General features: G+C 36.3%; 2 protein-coding genes and 1 pseudogene across 2 annotated transcripts; 1 reads left to right on the top strand and 2 right to left on the bottom strand.

Moving 5' to 3' along the window:
* Positions 1–2719: 2719 nt before the first annotated feature.
* LOC127635538 (claudin-23-like) lies at positions 2720–3708 on the bottom strand (annotated as a pseudogene).
* A 2917-nt stretch (positions 3709–6625) lies between these two features.
* On the bottom strand, positions 6626–8037 carry LOC127635541 (claudin-23-like). The gene has a single exon (XM_052115635.1). The coding sequence runs from the start codon at positions 8006–8008 to the stop codon at positions 7232–7234; it is 777 nt and encodes a 258-aa protein (XP_051971595.1). The 5' UTR covers positions 8009–8037; the 3' UTR covers positions 6626–7231.
* A 7280-nt stretch (positions 8038–15317) lies between these two features.
* On the top strand, positions 15318–25112 carry LOC127635540 (prostate androgen-regulated mucin-like protein 1 homolog). Its single transcript, XM_052115634.1, has 4 exons — positions 15318–15437; positions 17994–18644; positions 21723–21801; positions 22828–25112. Exons 1-4 carry the CDS (start codon positions 15401–15403, stop codon positions 22907–22909), a joined length of 849 nt encoding a protein of 282 aa, XP_051971594.1. The 5' UTR covers positions 15318–15400; the 3' UTR covers positions 22910–25112.
* Positions 25113–27673: the final 2561 nt, after the last annotated feature.

The raw sequence follows: 27673 nt of genomic DNA on the forward strand, positions 1-27673 counted from the left end.
CTAATAAATATATTTATTCAAATTGTTTTCACGAATATCTTTTGAATACGTTTATCACGTTACTATACATACGTTTTTGCAAAATGATTTTCACGTGGATCATTTCCTTGTGAAATAAACTCTAAACACAAAAGGTGATGTGCTTTAACATTTTTGTTGCATAACTAACCACATTTACAAGCCAATTCAAATGCAATACATTTGCACAATAGCTCAACTGACAGAGCATTGCACTTGTGATGCAAAGGTCTGGGGTATGAGTCCTGAAGAGCACATGGGTCAACACATGAGCTGAAAGAAGCACCACAAAATGACATGATTGCTTCATGTACATTTATGCATTTGGCAGACGATTTTTATCCAAAGCGACTTACAGTGCACTTATTACAGAGACAATCCCCCCAGAGCAACCTGGAGTTAAGTGCCTTGCTCAAGGACTTGATGGTGGTGGCTCTGGGGATCGAACCAGCGACCTTCTGATTACAAGCTATGTGCTTTAGCCCACTACGCCACCACCACTGCGCTTCAGCAAGTATTATAGTTAAAGTTTTTTTTTTTTTTTTTAATTTTACATTTGCTTTTTCTGAAACTATTGATTAGGTTTAGGGTATGGAGGTTGGTTTTGTTGATTTAAAACTCAGTAAAACTTTAACCTTGAGAACCTCATCTGTTTGTGAGAACATTTCACTCGCTTTTGGTGCCACCCAGTGGACATATCACCTGAGAATTGCCGCAAATTACCTGATTTGCATTTTAACCGATTTGTTCAATGTAGTAATATATCATACTTGGTAGGTTGCTCAGTCCATATTTTATTGGAATATTTTCTATTAAGCCTGTCCCAGAGAAAAGAATTTTAAAGATGCACTCAGTCAATATTTTCACATTGAAAAAGTTTTATTCAAAGAGATTAACTGTAATTTTGAAATGTATGTATACAATCCTGACCACTCACATGAGATGAAGACTCATATCTGTAACCTTAAAAAACTGTTTTATTCTACATGGGGCAGGGGTGCCCTCATGGGGGCTGCCATTTTAGAATCACATGACCAGCTGAATACTACTGGCATAATTTCAGTAACTGTCTTGTTATTGGACACTTTCACACTTGAATTAAATTAAGCATGGCTGATTGTGAATAGTGAATTTCTACAATGGCATCTGTAACTGAAAACTATTGATTTTGAATGATGCTGCATTCAAATGATGATGCAGGTGTGGACCTCTAGATGTCACTGTAAGTCCAAGATGACATGAGCAATAAATCCAGCTTTAACCTTTAACTCGTAAATCAGTTTGTAAATATGAGCCAAAATAAAAAAAAAGTATGCACAGAAAAGCACTTTCAATGGACGTTCATGGCGGTAACCGCTGTACACAAGCCCCATAGACTTCAAATTTAAGTGCATAACCACAATCTTACGAGTCAAAATTATTTTCTGTTTTTGCTGCCACAAAAGCTGTCAATAGATCTTAACGTGCTTTTAACCCAGAATATTCTTTTAATTTACAGGCATGCATTATCAATGCCACCAAAATTTATTTTTATCATCTTAAAAATATTCAGAATTAATATTAAAATGTACTAATGTTCATAACACATTGATGAATATCGGATATGCTTCCAATACGATATAAGGTGTGTCCTATATAGATAACTCATAAGCAGTGGGTGGACAAAATAACAAAATGCACTAAATAAATATATACAAATAAACAAATGAGGCTAAAAAAAGAGAACTCCTATAACAAACTACAGATAAAAAGCTTAATGTTCATTCTTTTTAGAAAGATGTTGACAAATTTCTTACCATTTCTTAAAGTTCCAAAGGCTTTTGAATAATTACTGTCCGTTTGTGTGGCAAAGTGTTTTAAATACACATTTATAACAGCATTTGGTTTTAATAAATAATAGTTCATTTAAATGAAAAAACATAATTGGAAATAAAAATAAAGTACTGTTACAGAGAGATTTTAGATCGTCATTTAAAACCAAATATTCTTGACCCATGAGCAATGGAAAAATATAACTTGATGAGTCAAATCTTAATACCTTTAAATGCTAATGATTAATTTAAGTATTAATACTTATTGGTTTAAATGTAGAAACCACAAAGTTGGTATTTACTTTGGAGCTAAATATTTTATGACCAAAGTCCCTCATCTTGATAAATTTGATTATCCACTTCAATGTTCACATGACCCCTGGATCACATGATGATGCAAACACAGCCCACATTCTACAAGCCATGCAGTGGAGATAAAACTGAAACAACCTGTATTACTGGTTATACTGCATCACAGAGGTTTAGTCCTGATACTCTTGAGCTGAAGTCATATTGCATGTTAGTATCTTCTGAGAATGTTTGAAGATGTCGGAAAAACACCAAAGGAAATATTGCACAATTTTTTGCATCCAAAAGAGTTACAAAAGTCCTGCAGCATTATTGTTACTATACCATTAGCTTAATGTCTATGAAGTACAAAACAGCTTTTAATAGTTGGTTATATTTTGGTTATTTACAATTCCAAATTATGTTTCTTCTATAAAAGTAAGAAAAAGACTGGTGTAACAGGTTGTTCGAGGAGTGTATGCTCAAATTGTTCATTGTAACATCATTAGATGACCAAACCAACTAACTATCTGGTCTTTAACGGTAATTGTCAAGGTACACACATGTACAATTCACATTATGTGCTTATTAAGCTTAGAATTTTACAGATCAGCATCATAGGGTCTACCAGCGTAAGGTGTTGACAGATCTTTCTCGGCTTTTGGCTCGTGGGAAGTCCAGATCATCATCCAGTGAGTCTTTAGAGTATGGCACACTGCTTCCACTATTCCAACTGAGATATCTTGGAAGATTGACCCTTGGCAGAGGCGTCGGTCAGGCTGGTGGATTTTGTTGGTTGGTTTGAGACTTCTCTCCACGGTTGCGACCACCACAGCAGGAACATATCCCAAGGAACATCACAAAGCCCCCAAGGACCTCCATGATGGCTCCAATGTAGCCTAGAACAATGCAGTATCCTACCCTGATGTTGTCTGGTCTTAACGGGTCTCTTTTGACCGAGGTGGAGTTGAGGTTGTTCAACTGGTAGGTGTACCATGCAACAGGAATGATGGTCAGGATGCCGGAGCAGAAGATGAGGAGACCACCCAAAGCAGCCAGTTTCCACCTTGGTCTGTCCCTCCAGCATCAAACTCCCGGTGTTGCCACGGCCAGGACAACTGCAGTCACGATCAAGGAGGGCAATCATCATGCCTTGTGCAATCGGAATGATCTGGGTGTTGAAATATACTTGGTCATTGCTTCGTTGGTTACACAGTTGCGATCTCATCGATGTAGATGTCCTTCAGATGTCCCAGATTCCCTGTTCCACCACCAGATCTGAAGATTCTCCAGCTAAGTTGTTGATGGTGCGCCAGTTGGGTGCAACCGTGCTGGTCAGGTTCAGGATCCATCCGCAGGGGGCCATGACCAAGCCGAATATCAAGATCCCAGGGGTTCGCATGGTTGCAAGTAGAGCTGTTGTCACCCTTTGAAAGAGGTAAAGTGTGTTTGGTGCAAAATAAGAAGCAATATGAAACTTGGGAGGAGGTGGCTCCATCTGACTATCTTCTGAAGGGTGTGGTGTCGAAAGTCTGGTCCACATCAAACTTGTTCTTGATGCATGCCACTGTTTCAAATAGACCTGGAGTTCCAGTATGCATGTTAAGGGATACAAAGGGGAAACCGGGGCAAGTTGTCACAATGAAAACTCATTAACTATGAGGTTTTAAGTCAAAGGTCCAATTGCACAAATGTTTGTTTAATTTAGCAGTGGATGTCTATGTTGAGTTCAATCAACAATGCAGTCTTAGAGGAATATTTTGGGTTTAATTCAAATTAAACTGAATTGACAGCTTTTGAGGCATAATGGTGATAAACACACACAAAATGTTTTATCTCACACTCATTTTCTTTTTTTTTTTTAAAAAGAGGCAAAAATTGTGGTTACTGTAAACCATTTATAATGGAAGTGAATGGGTCCAGTCCATAAACATTTGAATTAACATTGTTTTGAAAGTATAGCCACATGACGTCAACATTATACGTGTTATCATGATTTTAATGAGATAAAATTGCATACTAACCTTATCTGTGTAAAGTGTATCCAATATTAAAACTTTGTTGGCGTGACGATGCAATGCACGAAACCCTGTATTCTGGCAGCCGCCTTAAAACTGCAATTTCTCAGAATTTAATTGCACTAAAATAATTTTAACATTTATTCAGTTTGTCTTGTGGCCATATTTGTGAAATGGTGTGTATCCTAATTCTTATGGAATGGTCCCATTCACTTCCATAGAAGATGCATCACTGTAACTGCACATTTCTTTTTTTTTTTTTTTTTTTTTAATGAACAAGAAATCAGTTACAATAATTTTTGCTTTTTAATTAATACATTTTTTTGCGGTATTAAGAAAAGTTTTGTGTTTCATTAGCTACTGTTTAAGTAATTGCAGACATTAAATGCATCTTAAATACAAGTGTGGTTGAAGATGGTGTGTATTGTATTTCATACAAACTCTATTCAGTATAGAAAAACAGGAGGTTCCATTATGGCAGCTAACTCCATATAGTGACAACATACTGTGCTATTGAGGCATCTTGTCACATGAACTGTAGCTTTTGTCCTGATCAATAATGGTAGAAATGTTCAATAGCTTTGTTTTAGTAAAGACTTCAAGGTATTTATCTAAACAGTATATTCACTAAAGTAAAAAGTGTGACACCTCCCTTATATAATGCCTTATGAAATTTCTCTTATATAAGCAAACTTTTATACATGCACAATGTCTTATAAAGATGGACCTCGCTTATCTGTCTTCAACAATAGTTCTAATCAAACTCTTGCAACAACATGGAATCTCCATCAAAAATCCATGAAATAAAATGTGTCATTTTTGACATGATGAGCTGATGAATTTTGATATATTATACAGTATAAGCTTTTAAATAATCAAATATAAAAATAAAAAAATGTGACTCAGTATTTCTTCATTCATATTAAGTTGCACTCTGCTTCATTCAAAATGACATTTATTTACTTCATCGCGTATTATATTAAAGCAGGGAAATTAAGTGCCAGTATGCCAAAGATTCTGTGGCAATATTCATCCATCACATTTATAATCATAAAAATACAGGGAAATAAACAGCCTTCAATCAGTTGATGGGTGCACACCAATTACAATATCAACACACACCACAAGAACGTCCACAAAAATATGTCAGTCTGTCTTGTGAACACCATGAGACAATATATTACATACATTCAAGTGTGCTGTGCGTGTCCAACGATTGGACAACTTTTCTATTTTGTATTAAGTATAACTGCACAAACTGGAAAGGTTCTTGGTTATTTGCACATTTAGCTACAAACAGTGAAATAACAAGAATTAGTAACAAAGTAATGGCACCACAATTAATAAGAGACTATAAACTGCTGTTACAATATAAAGTGCACAGTGTAACAATAATAATGTTGTTAGTGCTTTCCAAGATGACCTCAAAATGAACTTAAGTTTCCTTACATATAGGCTATTTAACATGTATTGTCACGGTGTTTTCTGCCAAATTACCATAGCTAAGTAGGTTGACATAAGTCAAGAATTGACATAATCTCCTGCCTTGTGACGTGATATAATCCATCTGAAACTATTTTAAACTGCATTTTTTTCAGTTTGTGTATGATTATCTTACAAGCAGTTTGAATAAATGCATATTCATTAAGAATTGGAGAATTAGAATTTTTTACATATTTTTTTTTTATTAGGCCTATTTTTACTGTGGTAACCTTAACCACCATTGTCATAAAAAAAGGAATTAAATCAAATAAATATTCTGAAAAATTGTAGGCTATAGTTTAAATTAGATCTCACAGTCATTTGATTGATAAACAACTGTTGTAGTCTAAAGGGGGTCGCACACCGAACGCGCCGCGCAGCGCCATGTCTTTAAAATTCTAACACATTATTCTCTATGAGTGTACACACACCGGCGGCGCCATTCGGCGTCTGTCCGCGGCGCCCAGCTACGGCTCAGGACCTTGTTCAAAACCCTGCCGCGCCACAGAGCGCCATTTACATAGTTGTATATTAAATGTACATTTATTTGTCTCAAATCGTCGTTAATATACATACTGACGTCACCCTGTGCTGCAATATACATTTAGTTTAACATTCCTAATTTAACAGCTTGAATAAAGTCATATTGGAAAAAATATAGGCCTATAACAAACATAGCCCTTTTAAATCTTTCATTTTCCCCTGTTGTGCCATATTCAATACTCTACCATACTAACCATACACTCTTACATAACATATCGTCAGTTACGTATATAATAAAAAAGAATATATCAAATAACTTGTTTGGTTAACGTTGTCACTCGGGTTAGCTAAACGCTAGCTAAATAAATACTATTGTTTGTAACATAGTTGCCAAGACAACGGATAACGTTACAACAAAATAACAGACTTAACGTGATAGACACTTTTACTCGATTAACGATCAAACATCAGCTATTAAATTAACATAAAAAATAAATAATACATCAAGTTAAAACTCACCCATCGTGCAGCTCTTCTAGACTTCTACCAGGAGTTGATTCAAAATTGAGCTCGCGCGAATAGAATGTGCGCGTCCGGTGTGCGATACCTGTGAGTTGTTCTAGACGTGGCGCGGCGCGGCGCGGCGCTGCGCTGCGCTTCTCGTTCGGTGTGCGACCCCCTTAAGGGGGTGTTCACAATTAATGTATTCTAGCGACCGTCCGCCCCGTTTTGTTTTTCATAGAATGGCGGGATTGCTTATTTATTTTTTATTTTTTTCAGGAGCACTGTACGTTTTTAGACACCGTGTCAAGTTAAAAACACGTCAAATTTTAAAAACTCATCTGCGTTCTGTCGGTTGCGCCTATATGTTTTTCAGTATAAGGACGTGTTTGGCGTCCCTTAAAAAAACTTAAACGCGTCTCGAGACACCTCCGTTGTTGTCTGTTCGTAACCCTGCGTCTTTCTTGTGTAAGAGCAAAGTCGCATAAGCCTACGGTGTGAACGGCCCTTAACTCTGGCATTTCTCCGCGGAAACCGTAACCATGGTAGGCTACTTCTTTATAAGCGTTCTTTCTTCTATGGTGTAAATTCCGTTAGATCACTAGGTTAAAAGTGTGTGCAGTCTTTTTTTTACAAATCTGAATCGTAGGGTCTTGCTCTGTGTGGAGAGTTCACAAAACGTTCCTGGTGCCTCTTCGCTTTTGGGAAGTCCATATCAGTGTCTTTGGAGTAATATGGAGCACTGCTCGCGCTGCTGATACTGCTTATAGGACTACTCTGTACTGTCATCCTTTGAGGAGGAGAAGGATGACGCGTGGACCTCACCACGTCTGTCCACGGTCTTTCCTTTGGGTTCCGTTCACCACAACTCCAGCATAACCCGATGGACATCACCAAACCTCCGAACACTTCCAGGATCCCACCTATGAAGCCCAGCACTAGGCAGTATCCTACACGAATATCGGTGGATGAAGAGGTGATGGAGCTCATGATGTGAGTGTACCACGCCACCGGGATGATAGCGAGGACCCCCGAGATGAAAATGAGAAGACCCCCGATGCCAGCGACAATCCAGTGCGGTGCGTTATTCGTCCAACACCTCACTCCAACTGATGCCACGCCGATAGCAATGGCATTGAGAATGAGTGATGCCAACATCAGACCGCGCGCAATCTGGACGATCTGTGTGTTGAAGTATTGTGTGTTCTGTTGGTTGCATTGAATGTCCCGAGATGATGTGAAAGTCCGGCAGATGTCCCATAGTCCTTGTTGGAGAACCAGATCAGAGGACTCTCCAGGTATATTACTGATGGTGCGCCAGCTCGGGGCCACGGTGCTGACCAGATCCAAAATCAACCCGCAAGGCGCGAGCACCAACCCGAAAATAAAAATCCCAGGTGTTCGCATGTTGGGATTGTAAATTCACAGAACAGCCGTTGTCGGAATTATTCACTGCGATTTCGGTGAAACAGTTTAAAGAGTATACAGAAACTTGAGGAGGCAGGATCCTATCAAATCTGTCCATTGTCATGTAGTCACGTGAGCTTGTTAACATCACAATTGCTCAAGTTTCGACCTTTCGACAGCCTCAATGGAGTGATGTTTTGTAAACCTTTCGGGCCCCATCCACGAGCAGTGACGTTGTGCATGGAATCAGATCTTCTTTTTTTACATACATATTGTACTATATGGTTTTCAATATCAGGCTAATTAAAATAATAATAAAAACATTTAAATAAAAAACATATATTTAAAGATTCTTCATAACGGTTTAGTTCTTGTAACCATATTGTATCAAGATTGATAATACAAACTGTTTATTTTGCATGTAAAGGAGTCAGAGACACGTTTTGACTTTTAGAGAGGTTTTTGAAAATATGTAAGGCATTCAGATTATTTTGGAAAAAAATAAAAATAAAAATGGATGGAAAATGTCATATAAGAGGGAATTTGGAAAATCTAAAACATGTTGTAGATAACTTTATGGCTGGATTTGTTTTGTTCATTGAGTCTCTACATATAATAATAATAATAATAATAATAATAATAATAATAATAATAATATCCAAAAATTGGATTGCACCAATTTGTTATGCTTCCGTTTGGTTTGTTTGGGGCCCCGGCTACGTTTCAGCATCTCATGGACCGTATCCACAGACCACATGTAGCTTATGCCACTGCCTATTTAAATGTCATTTTCATTTACAGCAATGATTGGGAGCGACACATGCAGCATCTGGGGGCGTTCCTGAAGTTGCTGCGGCGGGCAGGGCTCACAGCAAACCCCAAAAAGTACGCGATTGGGTGGATGGAAGTATGGCATCTGGGGTTCCACTTGGGTCATGGCCAGGTACATCCCCAAATTGACAAGACTGTCCAATGTCGATTGCGACCTGCCCGAGACCCAAGACCCAAAAGGGGGTGAGACAGTTCCTTGGGCTGGTTGGCTATTACAGAAGGTTTGTGCCAAATTATTCGGACGTCACAGCCTGCTGACCGATCTCACTAAAAGGGGAGCTCCAGACCCAGTCCAGTAGACGGAGCAGTGCCAACAGGTGTTTACGCAGATTAAGGTTGCACTTTGTGGAGGGCTGCTTTTGCATGCACCTAATTTCTCTCTCCCTTTCTCTTATTACAGACGGAAGTTTCAGACAGAGGACTGGGGACCGTACTCTCGCAGGTGGTGAAGGGGGAGGAGCGCCCAGTGCTGTACATCAGCCGTAAGCTCCCCTTGAGGGAAACAAAGTACATCACCATGGAAAAGGAGTGTCTGGCCATCAAGTGTGTAGTCCTCACTCTCCGGTACCACCTGCTGGGGTGGGCCTTCACCCTCTACTCAGACCACCCGGTGGTATCTGGCTCTCCAGCCTTTTAAATTCAAGGTGATTCAAGGTGAACACTGACCTCCTTTCTAGAAATGGGAGAGAGTGGTATGCGTCGGGCAGTTGGGGTATGGGGCAGCGGGGGCATGGTCAAGCGCCCGTCCAGAGAGAGAGAAAGCAGTAAGGGCGCTTACATCTGAGCTAAATTATGCCTAACACCTGTCTCTAACTCCAGTGAGCATGGGGAGAAACCTGACTGCTTTAAAGGCAAAACACTAGTCATGATTTCAAGCGTTAAATCACAAACTGCTTATAAATTACTGCTCTTAGAAATAACAAAGTAGAGAAGAACACTCTGGGTTTGGTCTAGAAATTTTATTTCTAGTGCCTGTCCATGTTGACATTGTGGATTGCCTTGTGCCAGTGCCTCCTTCGATCCAATTTCTAACGAGAAGCACATATTCACTCTTATGACAGATCTATTTAGACCAAGGTTGCCGTAACACATTGTGTAAGCAGCATGGGAGACCTGGGTTTTGAATCCTGCGTTGAATCCAGAAAAGTAATCGAGTTCACATGATCAGTGACGAGAATAATTTGGAGATTGACTCTAACATTATAGTTTCACTCCGCTGATTGTTAGCTTTAGGTTTGGGTTGAGGGACACTTTTCACTGTATAACAGCCTGTACAGATGAAAACAACAAATAGAGCTCACACGTGCCCATTCGCTCAACAACACATACCACTTTGGCCACTGGGGGCAGTGTATACAATTTTAGTAAGCACAGACCGATTTCAGCTACAGAAAATTCAACCTAATGTTTCTTATTTCACTTTGAGATCCATCTCTACCGTGAGCGCATACAGATTTGTTTGACACATGCACACTGTGACAGTGCTGTTATCCCCTTTAGTACAGTCAATGGCAGATGCATGTCTAGAAAAAATGCAGTCCTTTCAGACTGTGCTGATGATGACATTTGTGTCACGCATACTGTGAGTCTATTTAGTTCGAGATAGAGCACTTTTATTAAAAGGAATGGGAAAAATTTGAACATCCAATATGGGAGATTTACAAAAGGAAGGCCCTCCTTAATGGTAAAAGAGCCAATCACCTTTTAGCCAATCACGTGTCACCAGTCTTACTCAACCTGCAATGGAGCCGGACACACACACAATCATGCATTAGCTGAACCAGCCTAACAAATAGCGTTCTTTAGCATGATCTGAGCTAAAGGAGCAAATATTTTTAAATCACAGTTGTAAGATTTTAACTCCTGATTTTAATTTTTTTTTTTTATCTTAATCTTGTCAAACTGTTTTGAAGATGTCAGTCTCTTCCGTTCAAGTAGGTAGGAGCTATACATTTATTGCGCTTGTATCCATATAAAATAGTTAACCAGGAATGTTCCAAATATGTCCGCTGAGTGGACTGACTTGCCTTGAAAGGGACTTTGAAAAAACTTTGAAAAAAATAAATGAAATAATTTATTAATCTGTGACTATAGACCAGTAAGTGACATAGAAGGTTTACCAGAAGTGGTGGCAAATTTTCCATTATAGCCAAAGTTTTGCTGTAGGTTCACCACTACCGGTGAAGAGTTATAGACTTCTGGAAACAATTTGCAGTAAATTGCAAAGCTCATTATCAAGAGAAAATGATGAGTGGAATATTTGCTTCTTGTTTACCAGGACTTTGTAAGGCAAACACCTGAAATCACTTGCACAACATCTTCTTGATTTACAGTGTATGGCACTTCAGCTGCAAATTTGTTCACTTCTAGATAAGCAAATCTGATCAGATTTTACAGTTTGTTTATCTTGCTGCACAGCACCCATAGAGTTCAAGTCTTGTCAGAAGGATAGCACTTAATTAATTTGCTTAGTTAAAAATATGTGTCCTTAATTTTTTATTTTATTTTTTACTGACCATGTCACAACTTACAATTGTGCCTATAGCTATAACTCTAATATGGCACGTATTAAACTCCTGTACACAGTAAGAGTCTGTATGCTATTGCATCAGTGAGCAGATGATATACAAATGAAACGGTAGTCCCACAGTCGAAACCATGAAAGCATGCCTGACATGACACTCTGTAAACATTCCATTGAAACTAAAAGCATTTCCTGAGCACACCCCTAAACTATGAAAGAGCTCTTTTTACACTGTTTTCAGTGTAGAACTTTTGATTAAAAAGCAAATGTTGTTATGCCACATATTATAATATGGGTTTGTGTCTAACAGGACAAATTGCATTACACTATATATTTGCCTAATATTTACATACTTGAGACATACGGGTAGGGTAAACTGATTGTTTCTATCCACAAGAGCAAGGTAAATGAGTGTACTTAATTTCTTTGTTAATTATAATAAATATTAACAATCTTAAGATTTTTTTCACAATCTTAAAATACAAGTAATAGGATATATCTAATGTCTCTATTATTTACAGTATGCTCATAAAACATGACAGCAAGTATAGTGATTGTAGATCCAAACTAAAGTCAATATACCCTTTGTTTCTACTGAGCTGCACCCATATGGCTCTGTATACATTTTATCACAGAGTTTGCAGAATTATCCAGGAATGTGGTTTGAAATGAAGATAAAACTGGCCAGTACTCTCAGCATTTGTTTGACAAGACGACACAATGAAAAAACATGACTGCAGTAACATACCTGTGTGCTAAAAATACACCTTTAAAAGGCTTGTCAAAATGAATATTCAGATAGGACGACACATTCAGGCAATCGTTTTTTCTGGTCCTCCATTGATGAGAGATGAGATGTAGATGGGAGTTTCATTGGCTCTTATCCAGCCTATAGTTCAGCAATGGTCCTTTATCTGAAGGGATTTACAGTACGCTTACTGCAGGAACAGGTCATTTAGTTTAAGTGCCATCTTCATTAGCTGAAGATCTATCCAGCAGTTTTGCTTTCTCAGTTTTGTTATAATCTATTCAAAAGTGGTCATTTTTGTAATGTAAACATGCCTGACAGGGATGAATCAATCATGCTAGGAGATTGTTCCTCAGGTGAGATTCTTCTTGATAACTAAATAAAGATGGCTGAGTTGACTAGCATTGCTATGTGTCAATAATCAGTGCCAACTGTATGTTTTGGTAATTGTATGTTGGACTTCCTATGTGCAAAGTTACTGAAACACACTGAAACCAACTGCAATGTTTTACTGTAAACCGAAAACCCTAGTAAGCTGACTCTACACAATTAATGAGTAAACTCGTACCTTCAACTGAATTTAGATCTTTAAATTAAAAAAAAATGAAATGGTTAAATTAGGGTAATAAAAAAATAGAGTAACCACATGCAAGTAGACTTAACTCAGATTTGCTATTTAAAGATTGTGTTTCAACTTGTTTTAATTGAAGTTCTAAAATTTAGGTCATAACATAACAGTTAAATGAATGAAGATTATAGATGATTCTAGGTCAATCACAAAATAAACTTAAATCTCAATAGTATTGCATAAATGCCTGCACCTTTGTTGCATAAGATGAGCTGTGATAATGTTACAGGGTCCAAGTTGACCAAAGGGACACCGATTACCCTAATGGTGACATCACACAAATTAACAACTGTATTTTCAACAAAACAACCAAAATAATGCTACAAAAGAGCTAGAACCTTTATGAATTCTTAATAACAACTATTTGAATGCCCCCATATGTTCCCTTTGAACAAGGAAACCTAATTAAATAAATCAAGTGCAAGGCATAGTTTGAGTTGTTAACACTTAAATTCGTGAGTCTGTGGATTTCTTTTTATAGAAAAATAAGTTCGAGGAATATTTGAGTTATAAACCCCAAACTCGACATTTCAAGTAATCTTTAATTAAGACAACTTGATTTTCCCAGTAATAACAACATAAGGATTTACAGTATACAAAATGTGTGATAATCCTGTAATGTACTGCAGTGCACCCAACACAATACTCTATGTAACTTTTGGTCCTCTAGCGGTTGAAGCACAGAACGGGCTGGTTTGAGTATTTCTGTAACTGCTGATCTACTGGGATTTTCAAACTCAACAGTCCCTTGAATTTAATTTGAATGGTGCTAAAAACAAAAAACATCCAGTTCTGTGGATGGAAATGCCTTGTTGATGAGAGAGGTCAACAGAAAATGGCCAGACTAGTTCAAACTGACAAAGTCTACATTAACTCAGATAACCACTCTGTACAATTGTGGTGAGAAGAATAACATCTCAGAATGCTGTTCTGAGATGCGGGTTGGCGCCCTTTTTGGCGCCATGAGGGAGACCTATACAATATTAGGCAGGTGGTTTTAATGTTGTGGCTGATCGGTGTATACATGCGCTATAGTATCTCTGGACCTTCTTGTCTTTATTTATGGGAATGACGTAAACATGCATGGATGAATGACAGAAAAATGCAATTTCCCACCAAATCCGTCCCGACAGCTCTAAAATAGAAATCATTATTATAGGCTTACCATAAAGAATCAGGGTAAGGTGGTTTGGAAGACAGATTGTTGGTGCACTTGCTCATTAATTAAATTTTGTTAATTTCTAACTAAAAAAACTTACCTAATGTAGATTTGAGGAATTCTGTGTTTTCAAGGTCAGTGTGTTAAGAGTTTTTGGTTGCTCTAAATGCAGGATGTATCATTTTAGAATGAGTTCATTTTGAGACATATACAGTATAAAGTGTTTTGGTGGATTATGGTAGGAAGAGATCAAGTGATGTATCCTGCTACATGTTAGAGAAAACAGTTGGGTGAAGAGTTTGGAAAAAGTGTCAAATAAATTGACAAATGCATGTAACCAATTGACTGTTATCTTAGAATGTAATTTCCCACCCATAACAATTGTAGCCTATTTGTATTACCAAAAAAACCATAAAAGGCCACCCACAATCACATTTCTTCTTCTTCTTCTTCTTCTTCTTTTCCAAAACAATAGACATATAAACTAAGACAACAACGTGTTTTGGACACTTCTGGTTTAAAACGTTAGTGGAAGACAAGAAATGTGATAAACTAAACCTGTAGCTGGGACACCTGTGTGAATTTGATTAATCTTAATTGATTAAGATTAAGATTAATCATGATTTCAAGCTTGATTACACGCTAGACGCATGTGCGGAGTGCTAGATGGTGCAAGGAAGTCTACTCGAGCTTGAAATTGTGATTGATGACCAAGGAGACTGCTGATGTTAAGAGTTATAGTGGAAAAGGAGTTATACATTTTGGTCTGTTCTCACCCAAAACTGATTGGATCACTTCAAAAGATATGATTTAACCACTGAAGTCAGATAGGTTACTTTTATGCTGCCTTTTGTGTGATTTTCGGAGCTTCAAAGTTCACCATTCACTTGCATTGTGAGGACCAGCTGAGATATTCTTCTAAAAATCTTTGTTTGTGTTCTGTTGAAGAAAGAAAGTCATACACATTTGGGATGGCATGAGGATGAATAGAGGATGAGAACATTTTCATTTTTTGATGAATAATTCCTATAATCAATACTTTGGACATTTCTCTGAGCACTTTTCTCTTTAAAGGGGACATTTACAATACATCAATGTATTTACCTCAGTGTACTGTGTAACTCTGAAAAGTGACGTCTGTGAGACTTCTATGCATAATCTACGGCCGTCTAGTGGTGAGTTTTCGTCACAACGCCATCGAAACGTATAAAGTTTTGTGAGTTTAGCTACATTACATTAGTTTTACATTACAGCATCTGTTTAATAATATCACAGTTTATTCTTTAGTCTTACATACTGCACGGCGTTTGACCGCCTGGAAAGCACATTTGCGCATCTGTACACACTAGCATAATATTAGAGGAGGTGACAGTTGACCGGAGGCGTGCACGAATGCGCGCTCGCGACAAATGCGTGTAAATGTACTTCTTTCCATTTACACGTGTGTTACAGTACAAGAGAGAAACTGCTAAACAGTCGCTACATTACAAAGAGAAAGCAACATGGAGATGCACTTTTCAACGATGGTGATATTAGCAGGTATGTTTATTATAATTCTTGACTACATTTTACATTAAAACGTCGTGTTAAAGTTTAATTACACATGTAAATAATGAGTTATATATATACAGTAGGCTATATAAGAACAAAGTGTACTCAGAATGCATTTTTTATATAATGCCTTTCGTATTAATTGTTATTGCGTATTGTAAATTATATAAATTCACATTACATTTATATAATTATACCAAATAATTCAAAAGCATATCAAAAATTGCCTTTTGAGGCTAATTACAGATGTAGCTCATGTGGATACGACTTACAATGGTTTTTATAAGATATAATAAAGTTGTTCAGTAGTTAGGCTGAAATAATACAAAAGTCTTAATGTGTAACTATACGCACATTAAGGCACTTTACAAAATAGTTTTCATTGTTTCCTGCTCAGGAAATGTAGATCCACCTTTGTCATTTCATTTCTATGGTGCAAGAGTTTATTGTGGGCATTCATGCTTAAATAGGTCAAATGCATTCAGTACGTAATCAAAAATTAACACATTGAGCTTCAATAACCAAACTAAGACTGTAGTCATTACCTTAAAGAAATATTTGATCTGACCCCTAAAAATGACTTAAGTGTAGTCATATTGAATCATATTTTTTTTACTTAAATTGTCAAGTTAAATTGTAACACTTTGTATTAAGGTTTCATTTTGTTAAGGGTTTATAAAGTGATTCATTAATGACTAATAAGTCATTTACAAATGCATTATAAATCACCGATATGTGGTTATAACAACATGAAGAAAAAGGGCGACTTTCTTACAATATTTGTCAAACAGAGAGCATTTTGACTAACATGTTATAAATGCTTAATAAATACACTTAAATAAATAATACACAACCTAAATAAATACACAAACAAAGATTTTTAGAAGAATATCTCAGCTCTGCTGGTCCTCACAATGCAAGTGAATGGTGAACTTTGAAGCTCCAAAAATAACACAAAAGGCAGCATATAAGTAACCTATCTGACTCCAGATTTCATTAAAGGAATATTCAATACAGGTTAAGCGCAATCGACAACATTTGTGGCATAATCTTGACTAGCACAAAAAATTTAGGTGACAATGAGGCTCCTGCAATAGAAGTGACTGGGGGCCCATTTTTAATGCTAAAATACTCACTGTTTCAAAAGTATAACCACAAGACATAAACAATATGTGTATAAACATGATTTTAGTGAGATAACATCACTCACTAACCTTTTCTGGGAAAAGTTATAGCCAGTTTTGCAACTTTGTTGCCATGACGATGTAGTCAACAAACCCTAAAACCATAAAATGACTGTAAAAATGACAATTTAAACAACTTTACAGCTCAAATAATGCATGAGTTTGAACAGAAGAATTCATCTAAAATTATGAGCTTCACATTTTTGCCTTTAAACCCCCATTCACTTCCATTGTTACAGCCTCACTGGAACCTTGAAAAGGGATCAGTTGAAATTCATTTTTGTGGCAATCAACATTAAGTCGATTGGGCTTAACTTGTATTGAACATGGAATATTCCTTTAATCAAATACATAAAATACCCTAATCATGATTTATGTCACAATGCAGCAAAATAAACTATTATAATGAGATTACAAATAGGGATTTTGCATTTTTTGGCAGTCCGGTTTGTGTTTGTATAGTCATTATTGTAATGTCTTGACTCACTTGTCAAAGTTGTCACTTTCCTTGTCACAATGATGTCAAAAGTATGGTGCTGCGCTGGGTGCTGTCCTAACTTCCCTAGTCCTGGTTAACTAAAGTCCTCTGCAAAAAACCTTTCTGGTGTTCATGCTCATATACAGCATATATAATTTAATAAAAGGTTTCTAATATTTGCAACTACTTAAAAGATGCTTTAAATTAGTTTAAATCATTTTCAGGTTACTAATGTTAAATAAGTGTTATTAAGCATTTATAACATGTAAGGTAAAATGGCTCACTATTTGGCAAGCATTGCATTAAAGCAGGGGTGGGGAACGTCAGGCCTCAGGGCCGTATAATGCCCGCTAGACCATTTTTCCAGGCCTGCGAAGCCATTTGAGAAATCATTTGAAAAGCAAAAAATGGCCGTGATTCAATTAACCTGAAAAAATAAAATCCTTTCAAATATTGTTTAAAAATAATTTTAATTGATAAGAACACAAAATATTGTATAATAGACAGATCTTTTATTGTTTTGGTGTGTAAGCTCATAACGGAATGTGTACATGAATTTCAACCAACAATCAGAAATTGCAAGCAATTGTATGGCCCGCGAATAATTTCATCAATACTCAAATGGCCCTTAATGGAAAAAAGGGTCCCCACCCCTGCATTAAAGCCTCGTGAATTTTTATTCATGTTGTTATAACCGCATATCAATGATTTGTAATTTTTAATAGCCTTATTCATCATTAATGAACCCCTTTATAAACACTAAACAATGGGAAAATGAATGTAAAGTGTTCCCGTTAATTTAGATGTTACTGCATGAAGGGATATTTTTCTTTTTAGTTTTGTGTGGTACTTTTGTTGTATACTTTGTGTTTTGGAATAAAGGTTGGATCATTTTTGGAGGCACATCAGAGAGTCCACACACCACAGCACTATCTGAACTGTCCAATACTGCAACAACATCTTTTACAACGACAGAGACACATTTTTCAACAGCACCTCTGATGTCAAACTCAATATCAGCCGATGCCAGTGTGGGACAAACAACAAATGAACCTACAACGGTTGACCATACTCAAACTGAATTGTCATCAATTGTGAAATCCACCACATTCAATACAAACTCATTATCAGTCCCAACATCAAATGCAGCCTCCACCAGCAATTATTATTCCTCTCCAGAAAGTATGATCACCAGCTCACCCAATGAGAGCAATGCATCGACCACACTAACATTGAGTCCGGAGACTGCAACTCAAAGCTTTAAGACTGAAAGTTCTGCCGGCACTGCGACAAGAACATCTTCTGCGAGTCAAACCTCGAATACGGCTACTCAAACTACTGTAAGAGTTATTTCTAATGCCACAACTATAACTAGGCCTGCTTCAACGATAATTACAACCAAACTGGTGGCCTCTACTTCTATAGCGTTAGCATCAACTAAGCCACCATCGTCAACCACAAGTCAAATAACAACAGCAGAAGAAAAAAACACATCAAGGCTGGAAACGAAGGATCGAGATGCCCTGAGCTCAGGTATGAGTCAATCCTTTTCTGATAACTTGGGATGACACAGATTTTTAGGGGCATTTATTAGGGGACTTTTACTGTATATTAGTTCCTAGTCATATAAAAATATACTGTGTCTCATGCTTTTATGTTTAACACATGAGTATTCGATTATTAACAAAAATTCTCAAACTGAATCATTAGATGTCTCTTACCTGTTATCCATGAAATTATTCTATTCATATTTTGTCATAATATGTATATCTAGGCCTAAATAAATATACCTACTGTATATGTAGTATTATATACAACAGTTAGTTCCGGTCCTCTTATCTGATTGTCGAGAGACGTTCCATGAGCACTGATGGTCTGACACCATCAGCACTCGGACGCTTCACTGTGTGTATCACTCCGCTTGTGTTCGAGCTGTTCTAAACTAAAGTGTAAGAGCAGTGCAGATGTGTCATATGTCTCTATACATTTAATTTTGTGACATTACACATTTTAGCCAGCAGGTGGAGATAAAAGACCATTTTTGTGTGTAATATGAGCCAGTTGGTGATGTGAAGTGAGTCAGCGTCACTCAGTGTTTATATTCAACAACACTCCGTGATCCCTTGTATTACTACTAAACTACTAAAGCTATGAAATAGCTTTAAACTAACAACTTCAGCATTAAGGCTCATCACAACTGAGAGACACAACAGACTGATTAATTGCATAAATTCAAGGTGCTTACCTCTTACTGGAGTTTCCGCATTGGAGAGGACAAAATGGGGGATGATATTGCGGTTTCAGTTTGGGGTGAAAGACACTTACGCACCAGCTACCGCGAAATAGAGAGTACTACCCCCGCTTGGATGGCTATTTTTCCACTGAGATTTTTGTGTTCCGTTCTGTATAACGCAGCGGCTCATTTAGCTTATCGCGGCACATTCGGCCCATTTCGTGGCTGACCCACCGGCCCGCTCGGTTCTCCCGATGGCCAATCCTCCCCGATCGGCCCCAAAATGCATCGGCCCACCGGGAAAATGTCCGGTATGCCAGATTAACAGTCCAGCCCTTGAAATCATGATCGTCTAGGGACCGCAATGGCAAAATGTACAGTGAATAAGGAATTTCAGAAGAAATTGATTATTCTTCTAAAAATCTTAATTTGTGTTCAGCAGAGGAAAGAAAATCAAACACATCTGGGATGGCATGTGGATGTGTAAATGAAAAATTTTATTTTGTGATGAACTATCCCTTTAAGAAAGCTGAAAATCATATACTGATTTTCTGAACCTCAAAGAGTTATTCAGGTTGAGTCAGTCATAGCAGATAATGATTTTGTCTTGAATAAAATCAGGTAGGCCTCATTTAAATGGTTCACTGACTACATGTTATTTCAGTGTTTAAGGGCTGAAACATATTTAAAAGTTTAAACTCTTGGATATTAAACAAGGTCACATGAATTCTAAAATCAGAGTCCAAACAGGTCAGTGTTTTCTGGGACTGGATTTGTTATTAGGTATACATCACACCACTTATTCCCAAACACCTTTAGAGTTTTCTACGTTAATATTTAATACAGCAAATGACTGTTTAAACCATTAACAGTTTGCTAACCTTTCCCATAAATGTTCGGTGGTTCCTCATATTTTTCATAAGCATCTAAGAATAGGCAAGGTTTGTACTATGTCCTCTGATTTGATAACTTTCCTGTTTTGTGTAACACATAAAACAACTGAGTCATATGTAATCTAGATCAATCTTTGTGATACATTCAGAACTTTAAAAACCCTATACATTCATAAGCCATAAGACCAGAAGCGGAATAGTAGGTATAACTAGCAGCAAAACATATCAAGCCACATTAAAAACGTGTTAAAGCTGAAGTGTGTAATTTGTACGACATCAGTGTCACTGAATAGAATAGCAAAATAAACATTGATATCAAACAGTTTTTTAAATAAACCCTCTGTCTTCCTTTGACCTAAGAAAGACCTAAGATAGTCCTGCCCCAAACTCACTCTATTGGATGGAAATTGCCAAAAAGCTAAAATGTTACACATCTCAGGGAAGCTGGGAGAGGAGAATGTATTTTAACATCGAAGAAATTACACACATCATATTTACACATCCTTGACTTTCATCTGCTGAACTCAAATTAAGATTTTTTGAAGAATATCTCAGCTCTTTTGGTCCATACAATGCAAGTGAATGTATGTTAAAATTATGACGCTCCAAAAATCACATAAGTCAGCATAAAAGTAATCCATATGAGAAACAGATAAATATTTAAGTCCTTTTATTTTACTATAAATTCTATAACTTTCACATTCTTCTTTTTTTTTTTTTTTTTTTGCTGATTCACATTCTTCATGCATATCACCCCCTGTTGGGCAGGGAGGAGAATTCACCCACACCTATCACATCACTTTTGAATATATGGATTTAACAACTGGAGTTCTATTAGTTACTTTTATGTGCTTTTTGGAGCTTCTAAGTTCTGGTCACCATTCACTTGCATTGTACTGACCTACAGAGCTAAAATATTCTTCTTAAAATCATAATTTGTGTTCTGTAGAAGAAAGAAAGTCATACACATCTGGGATGGCACGAGGGTGAGCAAATAATGAGAAGTTTCATTTTGGGTGAACTATTGCATTATATACTGTACAAAAAATCAAAGTGGCATTTATAACTTCTGAGCAATATCTTTGCATTGATTTTGAACACACGGGTGTCAAGGTGATTTTAAGTGGATGTATGAAGTCTCCTAGCAGAGTAACCACAGATGTTATTCATCACATTAATCTTCCACTTACGTTTGGCAACCAGAAAGTGTCTGAATATTTTTTAACTTCATTTTGAAAATGTTATCTATTAAAACTTTTTTGTGAAGTTTTGATTGTAATGTTTTATCTGATGAAAATATAATTGTGATTATAAAATCTGTTCATTAATATATTATGTGTCATGTAATCTGTTTAATGCAAATTATAAATGAAAGAACATGGTTTGCAAAAGTTTTTGTCTTAACAGTCTAAAATAGATTTAGTGTCTGAATGTATGAGTCATAAAACCTTCTTATCTTAAATCTTATCTTTATTCCTATATTAGGAAATGTAGCTGCCATCGTCATTGGCTTCATTGCCATTGTAGTAATACTTCTTGGTGGGGCATACTACTTAAAAATTCGGTGAGTCAAAAATCAAATCCCAATATTTGTAGATATCATCTTTTTTCCCTATGTCCAAGCAATTAAGGGTGGATCTAAAAAAATAAACTGTCAAATACATGTCATATTTACCTCAAAATCAATAGAATGAAACTATATTTTATATTTATATTATATTATCATTATATTTTGAACAAATAAAATTATTCATATTTTAGAATCACTATGATTTTATTCATTATTTCTTTATTTACATATATTGAATGAGATAATTTCATATTATAGTAATTTAAATTTGGATTTGTTCTTTATTATTATTATTATATACAGTGTATATATATATATATTTATGTGTGTGTGTGTGTGTAGATAGACAGATAGATAGATAGATAGATAGATAGATAGATAGATAGATAGATAGATAGATAGATAGAGACAAACAGACAGATAGATAGATGATAGATAGACAGACAGACACACAGACAGACAGACAGACAGAGAGACAGATAGGTAGACAGACAGACAGACAGATAGATAGATAGATAGATAGATAGATAGATAGATAGATAGACAGACAGACAGACAGGTAGATAGATGATAGATAGACAGACAGACCAGACAGAGAGACAGATAGGTAGACAGACAGACAGACATACAGATAGATAGATAGACAGACAGACAGGTAGGTAGATAGATAGATAGATAGATAGATAGATAGATAGATAGATAGATAGATAGATAGATAGATAGATAGATAGATAGATAGATAGATAGACAGACAGACAGACAGGTAGATAGATGATAGATAGACAGACAGACCAGACAGAGAGACAGATAGGTAGACAGACAGACAGACATACAGATAGATAGATAGACAGACAGACAGACAGGTAGGTAGATAGATAGATAGATAGATAGATAGATAGATAGATAGATAGATAGATAGATAGATAGATAGATAGATAGATAGATAGATAGATAGATAGATAGAGAGATATATGGATGGATGAATGGTTAGAATCCTAATGATTTGTTTGTGTGTTGTAGACGGTCAAATTATGGACGGCTTTTGGACGACACCGACCAACATTCTGTGGGGAATTATCATAACCCAATGTATGATGGCTAAATGAGGAAGTATTTACAGTATGAGGAAACAACTCAGTGATTCATTTCTGAGGAAGAACCTACAATGACTTTTAGTAATGAATGTGCTAATATCAGATTCTGTATGAAAAATATCCACTTCAGACTGAAAATAGATAGATCACTGGTCAGAACCATCAACTCTCAGAATGTTGGCAAGACTAATTGTTTCATAAAAGTATTATGATGATTGTTTTGGGGGATTAATCAAAGGGAAGTTTGGTGTGATTTTTAAAGAAATGTCAGTTTTTTTTTTGTTTGTTTGTGAAATCAATGTAGTCTTAACATGCATGACCATATTGTCTAAGGTATAGTTGACTGATTGTTGGTTTGTTGGTTTTGCACAAAATGTTCACATCATGATCATATTTGTTTTTTCTTTAAAGACCCATGAAAGTCTAATGTTTTGTTGCTAGTGGTAGTGTACTCCTGCAAGTTTACAAAAACAAACCTGTGGCATACGGTATATAGGCATTGATATTTTACAGTATTTATTTTCCAGGAAAAAAAGAACAAAAATATTGATGACTCATTCTGCACTCACAGGCATAACAAATACATAAAAAAAAATAAAAAATAAATCTTGTTTAAAATTTTAAGTCTTGTCAACTTGAGATGGAAAGTTGCTAAAAACAGCATACAGTTGAAAAATGAATACAACTTAATGCATGAGCATAGTCTCTTTTTAAGTAAACTCAACTTTCTTATGTTAATCAACTTCAACATAATTTAGTTCAAACTGAATACTGAAGTTCAACTTTTTTTTATCTTTAATTAATCGTATTGATAACCACAACAGTAGTTTTTAGGGGATATTTACACTTTGTCACATCATGCATTTGGCTGATCGGATTGCTATCCGATCATGAAAAGACCAGGTGTAAATGCCCTCCATGAAGGATTTGAGATGGAACAATGCTGTCCTAATAAAGTGCCCAAGTGCTGTTGTAGCCCATTTGCCACAAGGTTCGATGTGTTGTTCGTTCTGAGATGCCATTCTCCTCACTACAATTGTACAGAGTGGTTATCTTAGTTACCGTAGCCTTTCTGTCAGCTCAAACCAGTCTGGCCATTCTCTGTTGACCTCTCTCATCAACAAGTGATTTCCATCCACAACACTGCCGCTCACTGGATGTTTTTTGTTTTTGGCACCATTCAAAGTAAATTGTAGAGTCTGTTGTTCGTGAAAATCCCAGAAGATCAGCAGTTACAGAAATACTCAAACCAGCCCATCTGGCACCAACAATCATGCCACAGTCGAAATCACTGAGATAATTTTTTTCCCCATTCTGATGGTTGAAGTGAGTTTTTACTGAAGCTCCTGACCTGTATCTGCATGATTTTATGCATTTCACTGCTGCTTCATGATTGCCTGATTATAAAATTGCATGAATAAGTATATACCTCCAAAGGTGGTTTGAGACAGTAACAGCTGCAGTTTTTGCATAGGGCTCAAACTGCGCATTAAATTATGACATTGAAATTAACGAATGGACGTTGTAGGAGACACATAACTTTTTTCTTTATTGATATGAAGCAAATTATATTTTTGATTTCAGCTGAATATTTTTTCTAAGTTTGACAATTTAACACAAGTCAAGTCTTGGACAATTGAGTTTACTCAACAAAATCAAGGTTTAAGTTATGATTTAAAAAAGGCTAAATAATTTTTACAGAGAATGAGAAAGATTCTCCCCCTAATGACCCCCTTCCTCAATAGAAATGAGCAAAATGGGGTTTAAGCTGTTGGCTGCTTAAAAAAGCAGCCTTCCGATATGGTCTGCCCCAAATTCCTAATTCAATAGGAAATATGCCAACACAGGAGTGGAATCTGTGCCAGTCAAGCCATATCATTGGGTCTTTCAGCTGTAAGTATGAAACAAATCCCATATAACATCACTGTATTCCGCACATCTTAAACAATCACTTGCTCTCATTGTTGGTTTCTCAGATTGACCCTATCATATCCCATAATTACAGCTCTTCCCTTATCTGTGCCCTCTCACCTTTCATCTGAAGACAACGCAACGATTGCATAACATATCTTTAGATTTAGCCAATAACAGATGCATCTGAGTTTTGTCCCCTTGTCAATGTAATGACAGGGACCCACAAACAGCATCCAATTAAGCATTTATACAGTCAAAACTGCTATTTAGAGACTTAAAAATAAGCCAGCATGCAAACGAAGGAGGCACAGTAGAAAAACATCTGGCATTTTGGTCCATTTGTGGTCGACTACAGTAGTGCTGCAGTTGCAAACTGTGTTTGTTTTTGTTTTATTTGTTTATTTATATATATATATATATATATATATATATATATATATATATATATATATATAATGTTTGTTTTATTTCTTCATTTATATACAAAGTGTATTTAAAAAAAAAAATTATCCCCTTTTCTCCCCAATTTGGAATGCCCAATTCCCACTACTTAATAGGTGGTACGGTTACTCACATCAATCCAGGTGGAGGAGGACAAGTCTCAGTTGCCTCCACTTCTGAGACTGTCAATCCATGAATCTTATCATGTAGCTTGTTGTGCATGACACCGTGGAGACTCCCAGCATGTGGAGGCTCATGCTACTCTCCGTGATCCACGCACAAATTACCACTCGCCCCATTGAGAGCGAAAACCACTAATCGAGACCACCAGGAGGTTACCCCATGTGACTCTACCCTCCCTAGCAACTGGGCCAATTTGGTTGCTTAGGAGACCTGGCTGGAGTCTCACTGAGCTACACAGGCCCCCCTACAAAGTGTATTTTTATATGTGTTTCACACTACTTGTTGCTTCCCCATCTTGGACTACCTGTTATGGTCATATGTGATCTATTGTAGTTTCAGCAGAGGCACAAACCACATGAGGATATGATAAATCACTGGGTCTGCAGCAGCAGAGACTAAACTGGCAATGTGTTTTAAAATAAGCATATGAGCATAATTATTAAGATATAAATTGTGCCTATTTTATTCATGTTATTCATTAAAAACACAGACAGAGGATAAATGGGTTCTTGAAACAGTCAGGCAGATGGCTTATGTAAAATAATTTCCAATGTGGTATTGTCTCAGTTTAGTATTTTATGATGCTTTGAACTGTTATGTAAATCACATTTGTCAAACGTTTGTGAATATGACAGAACTAGAAGCGCTGTTTGTATCCTCGTATAACGTATACAGTATATACATAAAGTAGATATAAATAAATGTAAAAATGATCCTACCAGACATTTATGATCTATGGTTGTGTATGTTATTGCAATTCATTTTGCCTAATATTTTGTTTAAATAATTTCTCCCACCATTCCAGTAGTTTTTATTTAATCCTTCAGATTGTAACGAGCTTGTCTGTTCATAAAACACAGTAATGAAAAGCTTTTGTGAAGTATACCACTCATGCTGTTCCCTTTCAAGTAAGCATTGTTTGTGATGTGCTTTCTTCTCGCCTAGAAAGGAAAGGAAAAAAATATCTATCATTCAAAAATGAAAATCCTCTGCCATACCAGATGTATATGACATTCCTTCTTCTACAGAACACAAATGAAGATTTATTTTAGAAGAATATTCAGCTCTGTATGTTCATTCAATTCAAGTTAATGGTGGCCAGAACTTTGAAGCTCCAAAAAGCACATAAAGGGAGCATAAACTTAATCCATATGATGCCAGTGGTTTAATCCATACTGTATCTTCAGAAGTGAAATGTGTCAATGAGAAACAGTCCATTTTATGATAAATCTACACTTTCGCTTTCACATTCTTCTTGTGTTTTTGGTGATTAGCATTATTTGTGCATATCACCACCTACAGAGAATTCATAGTAAAAAAGAACTTAAATATTGATGTGTTTCTCACCCACACCTGCCATATTACCTCTGAAGATATGGATTAAACAACTAGCTGAGATATTCTTCTAAAAATCTTTATTTGTGTTCAGCTGAAGAACAAAAGTCATATACATCTGGTATGGCATGAGAGTGAGTAAATGATGAGAGAATTTTCATTTTTGGATGAACTATCCCTTTAAAGTTGTGAAGACCTCCTAATAATATCAGAATGTCCTGATAATGAAGCCTCTCTTTTAGAATAGGGCAAAATATTTTAAATACATTACAGTGACATTTTCAGACAATTTGTAGTGTTTAACACAAAATACAATGTTGTACATGTAGGCTGTTGTGAATTTCAAATAAATAAAACATCTTCTGGATTCCAAATAAACCATCTATCTCAAACTGTTTTTCTTTTACCACAATGTGTGAAAAAAAAAAATAATAATAATTATTTACAGCTTTAGTACAAGATGTTGCATTGTATGCAAACCTACAGAAAAGAAAAAGAAAAAATGTCAATTGCAGTGACACATTTGAACCAGCAGAGTTCAGTATCTCCCTGTTAACCTTGACATACTGTACACGTACACGGCACAAATTTGGTTATTTAGTTATTTTGCTTGCTTAAATAATATACCCATATTCACACATGCAAGCTGGTTAATTATTACTGTTTTTGTCTTCCTCCACCTGTATAAAGAAGAGAAGCTGGTTCTGAATCATTTTAATTTAATAAGCTAAAACAAGCCAAAGGATTTTTTGTGACACTTACTGGAGCACTGAGACAAACATCCAGGAGAGACAACACTAAAACGAATGTGTTAAACTTTTAGTTTCACTCACTTGTTACTATCAGTATTATTAATTAATAGTTTTGGTGAATTAATCAAATAGCCAAGTGGCAGCATA

This window comes from Xyrauchen texanus, chromosome 43, assembly GCF_025860055.1.
Source record: "Xyrauchen texanus isolate HMW12.3.18 chromosome 43, RBS_HiC_50CHRs, whole genome shotgun sequence".
Classification (NCBI taxonomy): Eukaryota; Metazoa; Chordata; class Actinopteri; order Cypriniformes; family Catostomidae; genus Xyrauchen; species Xyrauchen texanus.

Coding starts and splice junctions, on each gene's coding strand:
- LOC127635541 (XM_052115635.1), bottom strand. CDS start 8,008: ATGCGAACACCTGGGATTTTTATTTTCGGGTTGGTGCTCGCGCCTTGC.
- LOC127635540 (XM_052115634.1), top strand. CDS start 15,401: ATGGAGATGCACTTTTCAACGATGGTGATATTAGCAG. Junction 15,438..17,993: donor AACGATGGTGATATTAGCAG/GTATGTTTATTA, acceptor TTTGGAATAAAG/GTTGGATCATTTTTGGAGGC. Junction 18,645..21,722: donor TCGAGATGCCCTGAGCTCAG/GTATGAGTCAAT, acceptor TTCCTATATTAG/GAAATGTAGCTGCCATCGTC.